Source organism: Prunus avium, chromosome 4, assembly GCF_965620075.1.
Source record: "Prunus avium chromosome 4, drPruAviu1.hap1.1, whole genome shotgun sequence".
NCBI lineage: Eukaryota > Viridiplantae > Streptophyta > Magnoliopsida > Rosales > Rosaceae > Prunus > Prunus avium.
The window spans coordinates 32,787,930-32,806,712 of record NC_142287.1 but is presented as its reverse complement, the minus strand read 5'-3'; the positions used below and the strand labels follow the sequence as shown (position 1 = coordinate 32,806,712).

General features: G+C 36.3%; 3 protein-coding genes across 4 annotated transcripts; 2 read left to right on the top strand and 1 right to left on the bottom strand.

Annotated features, from left to right (window-relative positions):
• Positions 1-338: 338 nt before the first annotated feature.
• LOC110774027 (Tetratricopeptide repeat (TPR)-like superfamily protein) lies at positions 339-4,357 on the bottom strand. The gene is made up of 3 exons (XM_021978547.2): positions 1,646-4,357; positions 1,432-1,499; positions 339-810 (listed from the first exon to the last, which is right to left on the bottom strand). Exon 1 carries the CDS (start codon positions 4,210-4,212, stop codon positions 1,741-1,743), a length of 2,472 nt encoding a protein of 823 aa, XP_021834239.2. The 5' UTR covers positions 4,213-4,357; the 3' UTR covers positions 339-810; positions 1,432-1,499; positions 1,646-1,740.
• A 1,447-nt stretch (positions 4,358-5,804) lies between these two features.
• On the top strand, positions 5,805-10,286 carry LOC110774034 (Metallo-hydrolase/oxidoreductase superfamily protein). Of its 2 annotated transcripts, none has more exons than XM_021978558.2 (10): positions 5,805-6,129; positions 6,219-6,354; positions 6,577-6,704; positions 7,122-7,269; positions 7,359-7,464; positions 8,113-8,171; positions 8,953-8,988; positions 9,065-9,174; positions 9,372-9,433; positions 9,994-10,286. In XM_021978558.2, the coding sequence occupies exons 1-9, from the start codon at positions 5,966-5,968 to the stop codon at positions 9,427-9,429; spliced, it is 945 nt and encodes a 314-aa protein (XP_021834250.1). In that variant the 5' UTR covers positions 5,805-5,965; the 3' UTR covers positions 9,430-9,433; positions 9,994-10,286. The 2 variants fall into 2 exon arrangements, with proteins under 2 accessions (XP_021834250.1, XP_021834249.1); XM_021978557.2 differs by having other exon boundaries at positions 9,945-10,286.
• Positions 10,287-11,180: 894 nt separating this feature from the next.
• On the top strand, positions 11,181-13,131 carry LOC110774037 (uncharacterized). The gene is made up of 3 exons (XM_021978560.2): positions 11,181-11,663; positions 11,746-11,811; positions 12,401-13,131. The coding sequence occupies exons 1-3, from the start codon at positions 11,490-11,492 to the stop codon at positions 12,920-12,922; spliced, it is 762 nt and encodes a 253-aa protein (XP_021834252.1). The 5' UTR covers positions 11,181-11,489; the 3' UTR covers positions 12,923-13,131.
• The last annotated feature ends 5,652 nt before the right edge of the window (positions 13,132-18,783 follow it).

The window sequence follows — 18,783 nt, the reverse complement described above, 5'->3', positions numbered from 1 at the left end:
AGTTCCATGTGTGGTGTGGTGTGGTGTGGTGTGGCTCTCAACATAAAGACGCCCTTTTTATCTCCTCAATGCAAAAGTAAAGCCCCCCACAGCATATATATTCCTACACGAAGATTGCTTCCACCTTTTCATCTTTCCAACCTGTGTTGAATGTGGATATTCAATTATGAGATGGCCAGGCCTCGATGAGCAAACCCTATTTTTGGTTCCATGATTAACTCTCAGATAAATATTTTAAAGTACTATACATTTTGGTTTGCATATGAGATATGATCAATAATGGAGGAGACAATATTAAAGTTGTCAAGTGGATCACGTGTAGAGGGGACCTTCAACAATTTGCAGAAAAACCATGCTTTCTGTCTTCTTCTTTTTTGTAGAATTGATGATAATTCCACTAAGCAACAAATGAGCAGAAACGAAATTAGGAAGGCCACTCAACAACATTTTGGCTGACAATTATTTGTTTCCTTTTACATACTGAAGAAAGAGTGGTGGGGGTTAGGATTATCATGTACACATTGGAAAGACTAGGACCAAAACTCTTCCAATTGCTATCTAACTAGGTGCTGGAATCTGTTACGAACTTACGAGTTAACGAAACAGTCTCCTGAAACCATGAACTGAAAGCTCAAAAAAGCGGGATCTTCGAAAGCAAGCCTCTGAGATAACCAGAAACAGATTCCTCTATATGATGGCACAGCTGCTGTTGTCAAACGTGCGCTCCCGAACATGTGCATAATGATGTAATTGCAGTACCAAGTCTCTTATTCCACTGTCGGGTTCCACTACGAAGTATATGCGCATCGCCTGCACACAAAAAAAGGAATTGCATACTTGATGTTAATAGAAAAACTAAAGAGTTATGAAGCGAAGGAAAATATCGGATTGCTGTTCTTTGCATTTCATATGACCTAAGGAATTAACTACAGATTGGAAACTCTGGACTGTAACCTGACCCTCTGTGACTCCTTGCAGCTGAAAACACCCTCTCAACCATGCATTCATGTCGGTCTTCTCAATTCTAAATGCAGAAAGGGAATCAATATGCTTTCAACGTACTTACAACGGACAAATTTGAGGGTTCAGCTTACCGGAAACAATCACCTCTACCTCACCCTTGGCATGGAAGTTAACGCAGTAGGGGTCAAGTACATGATTCCCTATCTGAGCCCTTAGTCTCTATCACTTGTTCTTTAACATCACTCTTTTTTCCGGTTTTTTCTTCTGTTGTTTTCTGTAAAGAAATCATTTACATTTTCCTTTTGGGTCGAATAGCTGGACTACACACAACACAGGGTAGAGAAGAACTATCATGTCCTTAAACCCCTAATCCACCTTTGCCTGGATTTGAACCACTTTCTACCATATGCTTACAAAATGAAATTTCTTTATTTAAAGGAAACTTTATAGAAACTGAAGAAATCTTACTAGGTAAATGTTCCCGTCTAAACAAATATTCAGGTGAAGATCCGACGTTGTAAATGTTACCTCCTCATCTGTAGACAAATACCAAATCTATCAGATGTGCATTTTCTGAATCTACAACTAACAGATAAATACATTCTCCGAATAGAGCAGAAAGCTAGGAAAACACAAAGAAAAAATATAAAGGGGAAATCAATAAAGAAGAATAAGGCCTTACCATATTAAAGCCCTGGAAGACAGAATCTCAACAGCAGAGAATGCTGAGTGGAGAAAAATGATACTCTTTGCAGTCTGAGCTCAGAACAGTTCTTGTTAGCTTTGCAAATGTTCCTGATGTTGGTGTGATAGGCATCCACGCTCAACAAACCGTAACATAAGGTTGTCTGCCTCTTTGGAGTTTCCTTCTGACATCAGTCTCTTGGTCACCTTCTCACATAACTTCAAATCAGGAATCAGATTCCGATTGAACATTCGAGAAGCCACTTTGTATGCTGATAGAGGAGTCCCTTTTCTCAAATAACTATCCATAAGAACATGGCATGTCTTAGCATCAACTCTTGAAGCTGTTCTCAACACCTTACCCAGTAGTTTATCAGCCTCCTCAAGCTTCCCAAAACTACAAAGCTTCTCAATCACTTGATTATATGCTGTTTTGCAATTTTGCCTTAAGAACATCTTCTCCAATAATTTTACTAAATCGTCCACCCTACCCGTTTGACAATACCAGTGGATGACTGTCCTGTATGTGACTGGAGTAGGATCCAATCCCTTACCCAGCATCTCAATCATAAGTTTGGTTGCCTCTTGTATTCTACCTTTCTTTCCCAACGCATTGATCACTGTCGTATAAGTGATTGCGTCTGGATGTTTGTTGCTGAGATACATGTCATCAAGCAATGACAAAGCAGTTTCCAAGTCATCCTTTTGACAATATCCATGAATAACAGTTGTAAAATTGACAACATTAACAGCACACCCCTTGTTTAGACACTCCTCCATGAAACGTTTAGCCTCATTTATCTTCCCTTCTCGGCAGAGAGACTGAATTAGTAAATTAATTTCAACTGGGTTAGGGAGAAAACCCTTATTAACCATTTCTCTGACCATATAACAGGCCTCAACCAGTTTCCCTTCCCTACGGAGTCCATGCATCAGCACACTATAAGTGATGGCATTTGGTGTCCACCATTCTTCCTCGCTCATGTTCATCATCTCTCTTGCCTCTAATGAGTTCTGACTACGACAAAGCCCGTTTAATAAGGCCGTATATGATACGGTATTTGGCTTGCAACCATGCTTGTACATGTGCTGAAGCATCTTTTTAGCTTGATCCACCTTCCCAAGCCGGCAATACCCATTGAGAACAGCAGTATATGTTACAACATCTGGTGTGCAACCTTTTGAGAACATTTCATTCACAATTTCTTTTGCCATGTCAATCCTACCATCCTTACAGAACGAATGTACTATTGCACTATACCCAACCTTATCGAACCGAAATCCCTTCTCTTCAGCTTCCCTTAAAAACTCAACAGCCTCATCTCCATAACCATGCTTAGAAAGCATATGGACAAGATTATTATAAGTAACCTGGTCTGGTAATAATCCACCATCCTTGGTCATCTTCTCAACCAATTCCCTCACTTCTTTGACCCTCTTCTCCTTACAAAGGAAACCCATCACAGTATAGTAACTAACTTTATCCGGAGGGCACCCTCTGCTTGGCATTTCATCAATCAGCTCCAATGCATCTTCAACACGATGCACCTCACAATACCCCTTTATCAAACAATTATAAGTGACAACATTTGGTGCAATTCCAACAAGTTGCATCCTTTCCAAGACCCTCAACGCCTTCTCCAACTTATTCCCCATCACCAATGCGTGAATTGCAGTGTTACATATTGACACATTAAGCTCAACCCCAGCTTTCTGCATCAACGTCAACACACGCATGGCATGCCTCAACTTGCTGGCCCGGCTATACGAAACCATCACATAGCCAAAAGCTTCAGGGCTACGCTCAATTCCCCTGCGGGCCATGAGCCGAAGAACCCTCTTAGCCCCTTGGCACAACTTAGTCTTGCTAAGCACCTCAAGCATTGCATGGTACACAACTGGGTAATGTTTATACCTCCACTGCCTATCAGCCCAATAGAAAAATTCCAGAGCAACTCTCTCATCAGCCTGAGACCTCAACACAGCACAAACTTGCCTTGCCTTCAGGCTTCTTAACAAGTTCCTTAATTGTCCTTCAAGCTTTGGGTTCCAGCCTGACCTAAGCTCAAGTAACCTGCAAACCTCTCTCACCAATGGGTGCCTAAACTCATCTTCATCTCCTTCAACTCTAACAAAATTTTCCTTTTGTTCATTAACCCTATTCGACGAACCCAACACCATTAAATCGTCGTCGTCGTCATCACTATCCTTTTCTTCTTCACCATCAGGCTCTTCAATGTCATCAAAGATATCAAATTTAGAGCTTTGATCATCTTCGCAATCATTCTTCGTACTTCCTAAGAAACTCCAGTCCCCCAAATCTGGAGCACCCAATTTCCCAACTCCATCATACCCATTACTGGTAGCATCAAAATCATCACTTTCAACAGAACGAGCTTTGATTTTAGAGTCAAAATCAGAACTGGGGTCAGAGCTTGTTGAAGAAAATGATGAGAAAAATGCAGCAAGCTCCACACAGGTTAATGGGTGCTCAAAAAGATGGCTGGTGGGTTCAAAGGCAATTGCTTTTCCGATTCTAAGGTAACAACTACGACCAAAGAACATTGCAGTTACTATTCCAAACAAAAGATGAATAAAGAAAACCAATCTGAGATGAACAATTCCACCAGCGAATGTGACTAGAAAATGTTTGTACGAACTAGGTAGGAACTGTGAAGAAGAGGAGAAAAGAAATGAAACAGGAAAACGGCGAGCAGGTACGAAACGACGACGTATTCATACGTTACGGGCTGAAAGTATAAAAAGGCGCGGGCTCGCGATGCATAACAGTCCCAAGCCAAGCCGGTCCACAACAATGTCAGCCATGTTCTTTCGGGCCTTTTTTTTTTTTCCTCTTGATTATGGTCCCTATTTTTTTATAGGCTTGATTACTGTTTTTCAATGGGCTCGAATATCGGTCTCAATTTATTATTTGCAACTCAAATCTTCGCACTTAACTCAAATTCTTTAATTTATTACGTCATCAACTTAACGATTTTGTAAATAGAGTAGACGGGAAATGGTAAAATAGGACATGAAGTAAAGTTCAGTGCGAAATTTTGAATTGTAAGGAATAATTTGAGAGCATGAAGAACAATCATTAGCAGAAAATTAAGAACAAAAATGGAAAAACGTAGAAATTAGAAAGCCTATTTATTTATTAAAGCTTAATAAGATTCTTCAGTCAAGTTCTGCCAATTAGGGGTGGGCATCTCATCCAAATTATCCGTATATTGATCGTACCGTATGGACGGTTTAGTTAAATAATTATTTTTTAATTTTAATTATTCTAATCCGATTCGTACTGAAATGTTTGGTTTAGTTAACGAGTAACAATATCCCTAATTCGATTGAAACCTGTACTGATCCAATATTTATACTTATTTTATTATTTAAATACAAAATAAGAAATCAAAGGTAAACACAATCAGCATTTTGTATCACTCATGTATCACCTTTGTATCACTACTTTATCACCATTGTATCGCTTCTTTATCACCCGGTACTGTAGCACTTTTAGTTCAGAGAAGAATTTATGAACTTCCTTTGTTTTCCAATTTCGACCTTTGTCCCATTTTTGACTTGTAGCTTTCCAACTGTTAATCCAAATTTTATATTCTTTATATGATTGGATTCAACATTAAAAACTAAAGAACCCAACATGTACCAAATGTCAAAATCGGTTACATAAGAACACTCTAATTGTAGTGGCTCAAGACGCATGATCTTTTGCATTCATTTGTGTTCCCTTTTCTATTTTTATAATCTGTTTAATAGTGTAGAAGTAGATTCCCAAATGAAAGAGCAAGTGGCTTTCAGTACATCTTGAGTACATAATAAATGATATATTGACTAAGTTATTTGATTTCGTACTTAGATTAATTAGACTATTGGATTTTTATATTTTACAAGGATAATTTGGTGTATTTGTTCAAGAACTTATGTTAGGTGAAAGTATTATAAATTGTATTTTTATTAGTATGTTTTTATCACGGTACTATTGGCGTACCGAATCAATCCGAACCGAATATTAAGTTAACCGATCCAAAGTCAATCGAAGTCTTTAGTTTGATTAACGGAAGAGAAAATAGTCTACTGAAATTTTTGGTTTGGTTAACAGAGAGCCCTTTAAAATTCTGAACCGATCCGTCCCTATGCCTAAAAGCTAATAATTCTACGCCAGGTAGATAGATGCCCAACCGATAAAACCGTTACATTTCCCGGGCATGTGCAGACCAAATATTCCCCTTCCTTTGCGCCACCTCTCTCCTCTCTCTCTGAAAAACTGAAACCCTCTTCTTCCGACTTAGACTCTCCAATGGCGGCCGAGGACCACAATGGCGGTCGATCGGCGCTGATCTTCCTCGGGACTGGGTGCTCGAGCGCCGTCCCCAACGCAATGTGCCTGATCCAGCCCTCCAATCCCTGCGACGTATGCCCTCAGGCGCTCACCATCCCCCCGGACCAAAACCCTAATTACCGGTAATTGAAGTTCAGATCTGTCATTGTGTACTTGTTTGTTTGCCGAGAATGTTGAGGAAAATGAACATTTGAGTGATTTGTGTTTGCAGGTGCAATACATCGCTTTTGATTGATTATTGCTCAAGTGATGGAAAGCACAGTTATATATTGATTGATGTTGGAAAGACGTTCAGGGAGCAAGTGATTCGATGGTTCACTCGCTATAAGATTCCTAGAATTGATTCTGTGAGTTTTCTTTATGCACATTTTTGTCTCTCGCGTGTATGGCTAGTTATTATTTTCAGAACGTTTGGGCTTCAATGTTTTTGACGAATGCATGTTTATTTTATGGATTGGATAGTTGTAAAAGAGTTCCCACTTTTTTATCAACATCATACGTTTCGTTTTGTATTTGAAAGCTTGTTAATGCTGGGACTGTATAAGAACTAATTTTTGTATCAACTGCAGATTATTTTGACTCATGAACACGCTGATGCAGTTCTTGGTCTGGATGATATACGTGCCGTTCAACCATTTAGTCCCACAAATGACATTGACCCTACTCCCATCTACCTAACTCAGTATGCACTGGAGAGGTACTTTGGGTGAACTTGGATATTGTTCTGTTCAATCGTTTTGACCAACGTCAACTCCGTTTGCTTTTTTGTTTTATTTAGATATAATTGTGATACTTATGACCATATGATTCTTTGATGTGCTCTTGGTATCTTGTTGCTCCATCTGTTTTCATGGAAATAGTTCCTAGAACCAATTTTTTTGGATGTATGAATGTAAAATTTTCCACCATTATAGATTGGTCATGGCAACATGAGCCTTAGTCTGCTTACATGAATGCAGACTCAAAACTTAGGATTCACATCATAAAATGAAAATTTTAGATGTTACTCATGAGAAGACTACTCTAGGCATTTTATCTGATTTTTTTTTTTTGTCATTCAGTTTTTATGTCTAAATTGCAGTTCACCTTATTATGCTTGTTGTACCTTGAATAGCATTTCAGAGAAATTTTCTTACTTGGTGAAGAAAAAAGTTGAGGAAGGAAAAGAACTGAGACGAGTAGCACAGCTTGACTGGAGGATAATTGAGGAGAACTGTGAAACATCGTTTGTTGCATCTGGCCTACAATTTATTCCTTTGCCAGTTATTCTCGCCAAACCCTTTATAGTCAGACATGAATATCCTATTCCTTGTTTATCTTCTAGTTTCTTATTGCTATTCCTCAAATGTAGGTGATGCACGGGGAAGATTATGTCTGTTTGGGTTTTCTGTTTGGTGAAAGATGTAGAATAGCTTACATATCTGATGTTTCTCGCTTTCCTGCAAGCACAGAACATGGTGAGTGTTGATTAGTTCCTTGTACTTTAGGGATATTCCTTATACTATCAGTGCACATCGAAGTTTATACCTTAATTAGTTATGTACCCTTAATCATCTCAATCATGATTAAGAGAAATCTGAACTCTGTTAGAGTATTTGAAGATAAGATGTTTAGGATCCCTTAGAACATCGTCCTATTATCTGAGTTGGTTTTGCCCTTTCTACTCCCAACTTCACCAATAAAGCACTGGGAGAAACCCTTTACAAAGGAGAGTATGAATATTCTGGGTCATTTTATCCCTTCCATTTTAGTTTGTACTTTTGCGATGAATCCATTAATTTATGCAGAGATAATGATGACAGGTATATCTATCACCTTTAATAATAAAAATGTTTTATTAAGTGAATCAGTTCATTGGCTACGGGGATTGTTCCTTATGGAGAAGCATTTCGTAGAAACTTTCTCAGCCTGTAGTAGGGACAATCAGTTTTTGACATAAAAGGTCTTCCCAAAACATCTCGTGGTGTGAACACCCTATGTAGTTCACCATTGTTTTTCTCACGTGTAAATATTGATGTGCTCTGTCATTTTCACGGCATTCTCTGTGTTTATTTGAAGAAAAAAAAAACATACATTTGAATTTATATTCTGGCCTAATTTTGCAGTTATTTCAAAAGATGGAGCTGGGCAGTTGGATCTTCTTATCTTGGACACTCTATACAAGGTCAGTAGAAAGTCTGTTTTCACACACCGTCATTTGTACAGTTATACTGACCCTTGTAGGCATGGAGATTGCATTTGGGATAATATGCATGCCATGCAAGTAAAATAATGTCTCTCAACAGATGCAAATGTACAAGCGCAAGCATAGACACATGTGCACAAACTCACAGTGCTTGGTTCTAGTCAGATTTTTTTTTTTGTCAGTCAGTTCTACATTCTCTTTTGGAAATTTTATAGGGAAAACTATATCTTTCATTTCATTCTGTTACTTATCCATCGCAACTCTCCTGAGCACAAGCATAGACACATGTGCACAAACTCACAGTGCTTGGTTCTAGTCAGATTTTTTTTTTGTCAGTCAGTTCTACATTCTCTTTTGGAAATTTTATTGGGAAAACTATATCTTTCATTTCACTCTGTTACTTATCCATTGCAACTCTCCTGCTTTTCATCCACTCACTCCTTCCGCCACCAACCCCACCATCTTGCTTTCTCTATTTGGGCAGCCCCTAAGTCAAGGATCCTGCCATGGCATCCCCCAATTGATGTTTTTCCATTTATGTTGACCTTTTAGGTAATTTCGTACAGTGTCATTCTAAAATATAATTGTATATTTTTATTCACACATCAATCTGCATTCATGCATGTTAGCGGAAATTGTGATTTCAAACTCTGCTAACTCATGTTCGTCCTTTCATTTTTGGAGCTTAGCTCGTCTTGCATTTCCTATTATTCTCAAGGCATATTCTTCATAATCTGCTTTGCCTTTTGTTTCATTGCAGACTGGATCCCATAATGTTCACCTTTGCCTCCCGCAGGTTTGTTTTTTGCACTAAAAAACATCTGCATTTCTTATAGCCAAATGTTCATGTTTGTGAACTGTAATGTTTGCAGACTCTTGAAGCTGTGAAGAGGATTTGTCCAAAACAAGCCTTGTTAATTGGAATGACTCATCAATTTGATCATCACAAGGACAATAAATTTCTTACAGAATGGTCTGAGAAGTAAGAATTATGATCACTTTCCTTTATTCAATTGGATAGCGGTCCCAGTGTTCTGTGGCATTGATCTTCTAGCTTTAGTTTAGAGTTAGGACTAAATTGAACAATGGTACTACTTTTGTAATGCACTTTCTGTATAGGTGAGAAATATCACGACTTAAGAAACTTATGCTTTCAGCATTTCTGTTGTTTGAATATAGGGAAGGGATACCAGTGCAGCTTGCGCATGATGGTTTGAGAATCCCCATAGACCTTTGATAAGGTTTGCTTTCATTCTTAGAACTCTTTCAATTAGTCGGGCAATTTGTGAATTTTGGTATTAATGCAAGTACAAATTTGAACTGCAAAGAATACTGAGAACTTAATTAAATGGACAATGAAACATCTGGTTCTCATTATAACTTATTTAAAGCATATAATATGACAATTTCGTTTCATTTGTTTCCTTTATTTTGTTCTTTCTTTTCTGTTCTCCTTTCTGTATATCTGCTCCCTCTTAACCTAGCAAAATTGTACATCCATTTTCATCGATGGAGTGATGTTCCTCGTTGAATCCTTTCCTCAACCTCCCTCCAACTGAGACCACATGCATCTTTGAGTTTTGAAGTGATGTGAAATGAGAAGTCATAACAGTGGGATTCGAATTGAACAGCATTAAAGTCGTTTGAACTAATGAATTAAAATAATATTTGTGTCTCGTGTTATCTTTGCAAATATCAATAGAGTTGTAAGATAAACAAAACTGCTCATGTTTTTCGATGTTATACATGCAGGTTAATGTAGGTGTGTTTTAAAATGATATATATTATGTACTATATACAGTTTCCATCCCATGTTGATGGGAGGAAGCAGATGCAATATTCTTGAAGCTCACCTTATCGTTGCAGTGACTGAAGAGGTAAAATAATTTTACAAGGATTAGGAAATTTATGCTCGAAACACTAGAATTATGATGGTGAGCATTGTAATTTTCTTACCCGGTGATTGATGAATCATAGTTATTGAAGAGAATGGATATAAATTTGGAGGCACCTCAAAATTTAAAGCTATGTTAGAGCAAGTGGAGCTCTTGGAAACACTTGCATTAAATATTTCTTTTCTTTTTTTTCCACTCAGTTAAGTGTTCAATCCCTGGAATTCTGTAGTTACTTCTTCTTTGTAACAACAATGGAGGGAGAGGAATTTGAATGTATGACATCTTTCATCGATGGAATAAAACGTCGCACTAAATTAAGAGCTAATTGGTAAATTAAGAGCTAATTGGTAATAATTTGAATGATGTGATAATTGCGGTGTATAAATTTGATAAACGGATTTGGTAAGCCTCACGAGGAACAATAATTGAACACTATTAGTATAAGGTTTCGAAGCTTGAGCCAAATTATAATTATGTTTTAGGCAAAAGCTTCTATTAACCATCATTATATGGCCATTCTATGCCCATGAGTAAAAGCCAAAACATGCCATGCGAAGTAGACTTCGTTGGAGCTGTGGAAGCATGGCGCTTTGATGACGAAATTTCAGGAATCTCTGGGACGGTAGAGAGATTAGACAGAGACTTGTCCCTTTTTAGAAGGCATCCTTCTGGTTGACCAGTCAAACCCATTGTTTTTGTGACTGCCAAAATTCTCGAAGTAATCAAATTTCTTCGGATTTCAGTGCTGACATTGCCATCATGACTCATTTTCATTGTCCAATCAGAACGTGCCACCTGTGTGTAATATGTTAAAGAACATTAATTTAAAAAATTTCATGAAATATAGGTTTTATTAAGTTTCTTAAAATATAATATCGCTTGCTTGTATCCATAAAAAATATTGGTCAAAGAACATAAGCAGCTCACTAGTTTTTCCAACTACAAGGTCCTGGAAAGTCTTGACCCGACAACACCCATTTCTAATTATATTTCTCAATAATACTTGATATAAAAAGAGAATTCGAAAACATATTCCATGCATTTTTTAATGTTTTTATAGTTAAATTTAGAACGTAAATTCAACAACTCCACCCATCTAGAAAGAGTCAAAGCATGCACAAGACCAAATTCCAAGTCTTTTATATTTTGTTTTCTTTGATGTCTCCCTTTCACTGCTTCAACACAAGCCAAAAGAAGAAGACCAGGCAAACTGCAATGACCCGTCGATCAAGTTTCATTTTTCAAGCTTTCCAACCACCCTTTACTTAATAAGGCCCGTAACTTTCCCACACTTTCTCGTCGAAGTTTCTAGTTTTCTGCTTTTGATTATTTTCTTGCCAACCAAACACACATACACACAGAGAAAGTTAGAGGAGAAAAAAAAAAAGAGAGAGATTAATTTATGGCATGCTTTGTGCCTTTCAACAACAGGAATTTGGACATAAGTATCTTTGTGTTCAGACCAACTGTTGTGCTGGTTGATGACCTTCTTAATGCCCTCAAACAATTCTCTTTGTGCACTGAGTCTCTTGGCTGTGTACAAAGCTCCATCTTGCAGAGCATCCATGGAAATATGGTATGTTTAAAACAATTTTTTTAAAATTAATTTCATCTCAATAATTTGAAACTAATCTGGTTGGTTTCCCCTTGATATTCAGATCATATGGTTTGGAGCATGGCTGAAGAGATCTTGTGAAAACAAGGACTCATTGACTGCAAGCCTTGTAAGTCCAGTTACTAGCTACTCATATCTTGCTCTTATAAATTCTTTTCCAGTTCTTTTTTTTTTCTTTTTTTTCAAGACAAAAAAGGTAGCTTGCTTGCTCTGCTCCATGTATATGTATGATGTGTCATATGTGTATGCCATTACGGTGTCGTTTTAATCTTGACATATGCATATTACTTGGAGATGGAGCAAACCAACTAAGCAATCAATGGATTTTACTCCAAAAACTTGTTTTATTAAACTTGGACTTACTAATTGAACTTGAGGAATTAATCCAAAGTCAGTTCCATCAAGAACAAAGTTTAAAATATCTAATAGCCAGAAATTAGGGTTAGGATTTTAGTGCTTCTATCTTGCATTCCTCTATAAAATTGTTCCCTCTTAATATGCATATAAAGTAATGTGTGTGCATTTGTGTGCACATTTCTTCATGCCTGCTGGATTGCCAACGAGTGCGTTGTTGAAATCCAACAAGCTACGAAACGCTTTTGATCATGTCACAATTTTGAAAGTCATCAAAACCATTCATTGCAAATAACTTTTTTCCCCCATGTTTCTCATAGCCAGTGATTTTTCTTCCCATTCAGCTCTCAATGTTAACGACCATGTCGGGCATGGCTATCTTACTCGAACACTCCTTCTTTGACGCGTACGCCGGAGAATCAAGAGACGGGTCTTGTGCTGCAAAATTTTGCAGAGGCGACACAGTGTCAATGAGCACAGCGGTTGTCAATGGCGGCAACATGAAAAACGTCTCTTACGCATGCTTAGCGATGTTCAAGTCCGGTTTCCAGAAGATGGAAGGCGTGGCTGCCGGTGTTTGCTTGAAATGCCAAACCAAGCCAAGAATTGCTTCTCTTTTTGTGTGGAAGTCTCTGCAACATTGTTACTCATGGATTCTAAATTCAGACCAGAGAAAAGCAATGCTGCCCTATCTCGAAAGCGTGTCAATTGAGATGAAGTACGACATCTTTCGAGTGGTGTATGTTAGTGGTGACAATGATCTCAAGTTTCAGTTCTTCTATCCTCCTCATCAAATGTTGGAACAAACAGCTGGAGGAGAAAGCAAAGAAGAAGGGCAGCTCATGCAAAGCACTTCCATATTATGATCGTACTTAATTAATTAATTTGAGTACTAGCTGGCCACTGATCATATCATAGTTTTTTTGTAAACCCATCGATATTTATTTATAAAGATATTTAGTCATATACCCATTCTTAGCACTAATAATATAGACAAACCCTACACCATTTAATTTCTATAAACAAACCCAAAAAATGACAACTGGCCTATTGAATTTAATTTTGATTATTAAATTACTTTGATGCCTTATTGAGTGTTTTGGGTTTTTTTATGATGAGGTTTTGGGGTTGGGTTTGTTTTAAGAAATCAATGGCAGTTTTGTAATTTAAAAGAAGTTAAAAGCCTTTTTGTTATGTTGTAAATGGACTTTGTGTGTGTTTCTAAAGTCTATTTCATATAGGGTATTTTTATAATTCGGGCTCCTATATTGGGTATAATAGTGAATCTCCCATATTTATAAATAATATATACCATTGTTACAAAATCTTTTTTCTTTAACTTGCAAGGCAAGTAATAAAAATATGACAAAGTTTGTGAATGCATTGATTCGTTAAGATTAGAATATAAACAAGGGAAAACTTTGGCCTTGTGTTCGAACCCTCCTCTCTAATATCGCCGGTATGAAAAAAAAACAAAAAACAAAAAATTTGCCAGCAAATTCTGCATTGTTTTGCAGACAATTCGACATCAATATGGAAATTGTTTTAAGGACCCAATTAAGTAGTGGGTAGCTAGCCAGCCAATCTAAAGGCATCCACTAAACTAAAGCTTGGTTTGATGCCGGCATGCATATTGCTTGTGTCATATTTTAACATTTGATGCCCCTTACAGTTTGGGATAGTCAAAAGTGCAGGCCAATATTGCATGACTTTTCAATGATTTTATGACCCTATTGGCTTAAAATCTCTCGAAGAAAATTATAACCAAACAAATTGTCAAACTTTCCAAGACAAATCACCTTTGTTAGGTATATATCCCTTTGCTTTCTCTATCTCTATCTCTATCTCTATCTCTCTTTAAGAAACTAATGGCCTGCAATGAAATGCATCCAACTTTAAGTTCCTTAAAACAAGTTGTAAACCATAAACTAATGACTGAAAATCAAAGCTAAACCAACCTTATCCTTGTGTTGAGGGAAAAAAAAAATAATAATAAGGGGATCGAATAAGAATTAGCTTTTAAAAAAAGTGCTTCACATGAAAACAAAAGCTATTAAAAATTTCAAAGATTAGAGGCAAAGCGGCAAGCTTAAGGGACCCATAAATCAGAAAGGCAAAAGGTCATTGTGCCCTTTTGATTCATTTCATATAGGGTCAAAACAAACTTAGTATCCTCTGCCCCAAAAGGCCTAACACACTCCCTCTCCCTCTGCCTAGTTTGTTCTTCTTTTTGTTGTATTTAAATCTCTTTTGATGCCGCAATATGTGCAAGTATTGATGCTGATGTAGTTTTCCGTGGACAGCCATGTGGGTGCTTTTGCTAGGTCTTTACCCTGGTCTACAAGTTCTACAGCCAAAAGTTGGTAAAAGTTTGAATTATGTGACTAAAGGAAAGGAAACTAGGGCACAATTTAAAATTGACTACTACTTCAGTCTTTTTGCCTATACAATATGGAATATAATTTACTTTTGCTAGGTCCTCTACCTATACCATTGATCCTAAGCTTTTACAGAACAAAACCTCTCATCAGTGCATTGATAGCGAGTTGTGTTTCCTAGGCCTAATTGTGGGTTCACCCTATGATCCTACAATCCGTCATCCGTTTGAGTGTAAATTGAAGTGATAATTATCTATACGTGCATGAGTGATTGTCAGCTGTTTGTGTATTATGAAAATTATAAAACTCACGATGCATCAACAATCACAATTCATGTAAATTTTAGAGAATCTCATCCAATATAAGCATCACATATCATAAGAAGGGAAATCATAAACAATCAACATAAGAAAATACATGTACATATTACTACAAATAAAAATATATATAAATATATAAAAAAAGAGTTGAAGGTAAACACGTTTTAATGAAATATTAAAAGCACAAATACTCCCATGATTTGCCACCCAACGAATGAGGCGTAAACAAACATGATGAACACAAGAAAAAAAGAGCAAAACGGGGTGGTTAGCCGACTTCTCTTATCTCTGCCATGTGGAGAATGTGGTCAGAGAAGTAGGCTAATGAAGCAACATTTCAGTCAATTTTTCAAACATTTGGAAGAGCCAAGTGCTCACATTTCATCCATGGATTGATTATGCATTTGGACCATTTGACAAGGAAAACACAGCATGTGATGAGTAGGGCTACAAGTCACAATCCAATGGATCCATTGCAAATGTAAATTCACACATCCACATTTCAAGTTCTGCTTGAAGAATGTTTTTGGGGCTCAAATTCTTTTCTTAATAAATTGAAGAATCGTAAGTGTAGGACCACAAGGATTATAGAAACAAAAACAAAAGATGGGGGGGGACCCCCTTACTTTGCCTCCTAGGGGATAATGTTAATGTATTTTGTTGATGGAGTAGTAGGGTTATATATAGTGAGGGGGAAAACCAAGAGTGTTGGGATTCGAAGTCCTATTTACATAGATATTAGTATAATTTTTTAGTTAATAAATATGTTGTTTAAATATTTTTGTATACAAGCAATTGTAGAAATTACTCTAATCGATCAGAGGAGGGTTTCAAACCAGTCTCTTTTAAGTGATTTGTTATGTATGTGTAGGTAAAGTCAAGAATTAGGTAAATTAATGGCCCAAGGAATAGGGTTTAAGGGTAGGAAAAAACTTTCTTGTAACGGGAATAACACTATTTTACTTTTTCCGGTGATATCATTGCGCTATTAACTGAGATAGCAAAAAGCGATATTCCCATTACATGAAAGTCTCGCTCGCTCCTTTAGAGCATCTCCAAGGGAGATGTCAAATACCAAACATCAAATTTAAATTTGATGGCTGATGTGGCAATTTGACATCTTATATAGTTTTACACTCCACCCGATATGTCAAATTAAATTATTATTTTATTACATTTCAATGTTGATTTATTTACTACTTCTTAGAATATAATTTTTATATTTTTAATTAAAAAGAAAAGAAAATAAACAATGCATCTGTATTGAAACAATGCATGCATGACCTTGAAAGAAAATAAAAATAGCAACAAATTAGTTCACTTGTGCAAGCATAAATGAAACGATTCAAAGTGATATGCAACGGTAATATTTTATAATTTGTTTTGTTTTGTATTATATTGTTTTTTTAAAGAAATTAGATTTTAATATGGACTGAGATGAGTCGAGACTAATCAAACGTAAATGAAACAAACTCTTAATGTTGTATATGATAGAGCAATGATCTGATCACAACAAGAACAAACAAATGGATATGGACCAACGTTTTCTCAGAGTCCAAATTAAAACCAAATACACTTCTGATTTAATAAACTAAAATTTAAAACAATACATATGCAACTAAAACTTGAAATAACATAATACTGTGAGACTAATTCTCTTGTTCCTTTTGCAAAGGAACCACTTCCAACATTTCTAGTTCTTCATCAGACTCTGAATCAACAAGATTCCAAAAATGCTCATCTGTCGAATCAGAAGATGAATTGGAAAAATGATGAGACATGTTGGGGTTCTTCACAATTCACTGTAGTCTGTAAAGGAAAAGAATTTTTTTTGGTATAAAAGAAGAACTGTGTTTGAGCACAAGTTCTTTTATTTATGTATATATATATATATATAGCTTTTTGAAGAAAATGAAACGAAGGAGGTGATAAACAAAAATTACATGTACGATAGGAGGAAATGGTTGTGTGTTTAAAAACAATTGTTCATCGTAGGAAATAAATTGGAAAGAGGAAAAAGGAAAAAAAATAAGAAAGGAAAATAATAAATGAAAGTTACAGCCAGTTGTCTTTAAAAAATAATAAAATATTCATTTGACATCTTGCTTTTGGGCTGTCAAAAATAACAGCTGAACCTCCAACCTTCATTCCACATCAGCTTTGACAATTTGGTTGGAGTGATGTGAGATGTTATTTCTAGCCGTTAAATATCTATGTGGCACTTTTGACATATCGGTTGGAGATGCTCTTAGGAGGGTGAAGGCAAAATAAAGGGTAGTCATTATCACCATTAATTTATAAGACAAGCTTATAGAATTCTGAACCCCACAAGACAACCCCCAATGCAATGACCCATCTGACTCCGACTGGACACTATTCAATGCGCAATCACTCACATTCACATTAATATATAAAAATGAGTCTGCATTAGACTGGAGCATGTGTTTGCCAAAAGTATCTTTGACACTTTGACTGCTGACCTCACCTTCACCCTCAGGAATAATGTTCATTCTTTTTCTTACACAAATTCATTTTTCATGTTCCTCCAATCACATCTCTTCAACTAATCGCCCTTTGGCATTCTTCTTCTTTCATTTCTTTTTATATCAACTATGTCCACTGGTATTATGCCGCTGTTATGGGGGGAGCCATTTCTTTTTTTATTTCCCACCAATTAGGTATTTATTTATAAATAAAAGATACAAGTTTATTTATTTATTTATTTATTTATCTATAATATTAATGATGTATGATATGATTTTAAGAAAAGTGGCAGAGTCTCACATCATATGTGCAGAAAATCTTCTGCTAAATACACACATGATCTTGATGGAAGGAGGAAGAAGAAGAAGGAAGCAACAAACAACCATCCAAAATATATTCCCGTGATTATTAATTGATAATTTCCTTTTTTATTTGGTATATATCAAGGGGAAGAACACACACAAATATGAACTTAAGATCCTTTTTGGGCTAAAGAAAAAGACAACGCGCAGAGATTGTTCACATGATCATTCAATAAGAAAAAACGTAACCTTTCACCATATTAGTAGAGTGTCCCATGAAGCTTTCCAAAGGGTTACTGAAAATTAATGTAAGAAGTAACTAGTTCCTAACTTAATTATGTGATTTTGTTTAGGATAACATAAACCGTGATTGATTTTTAGCACATTATGCAAAACCGATGATACCCATTGTTTTATAATCTAGCAATTGGTTTAGTGGTAGTCGTCTTTATTTAATTGAATAATATCTTTTGTAATGAGTTTAATACTTGATTATAAACAATCTATAGTCTATTACGATTACGTAAGTTTGTTCTTGCAAAGATTCCACCCTTTTTTAAAAGAAAATCATACTTACTATTTTGACTTAGACTGAGTTTAGTTACACAATTTGCCTCTAGATTCAAATCACCAACTTGTTTAATTGGCTGCCTGCCCTTGGTTAGGTTCATCAACCAATTTCAAATTTCGCATGAAATGAAACAGAGCAATTGGGAGAATTGATTTGCAAATGCATTATTAATATAATTTGGTTTTGTTCAAACTTCAGAGGTGGAATAATTGGGAGGAAGGTGGGGACCATCGAAAGTTCAAATAGACAATCAGTCCAAATATCAAGGTGATAATCCATTAAGGGAAAGCTTGATTTATGATAAACTAAAGCAAAATTAGGGGGCCACTAATTAGGTGATTAGATTGGCCACTAAACATAATGGTAATTTTTTGTGATTGATTGAGTCTGGCCCATTTGCTTTCCACAGTAACTATGTGGAGAAAATTGAAATTCTACTTTTCATCATTGCCACTGTTCAAAACCCTCTCTGCCTTTAATCATTTCCATGCTTACCTTTGTCCTCTTGGTAAAAAACAATCAAAGAAAAAATAGAACACAAAAATTTAAATTATTTTAGAGAGTAAAAAAAACAAAAAGGGCAAAATCGGCAATTACTCGTTTTGGTCCGGTGGAAAAGCCCGCTAACCACCATTTAAAGAGGTCGGCAAAGAATGGAAGTTACCCGCTGCA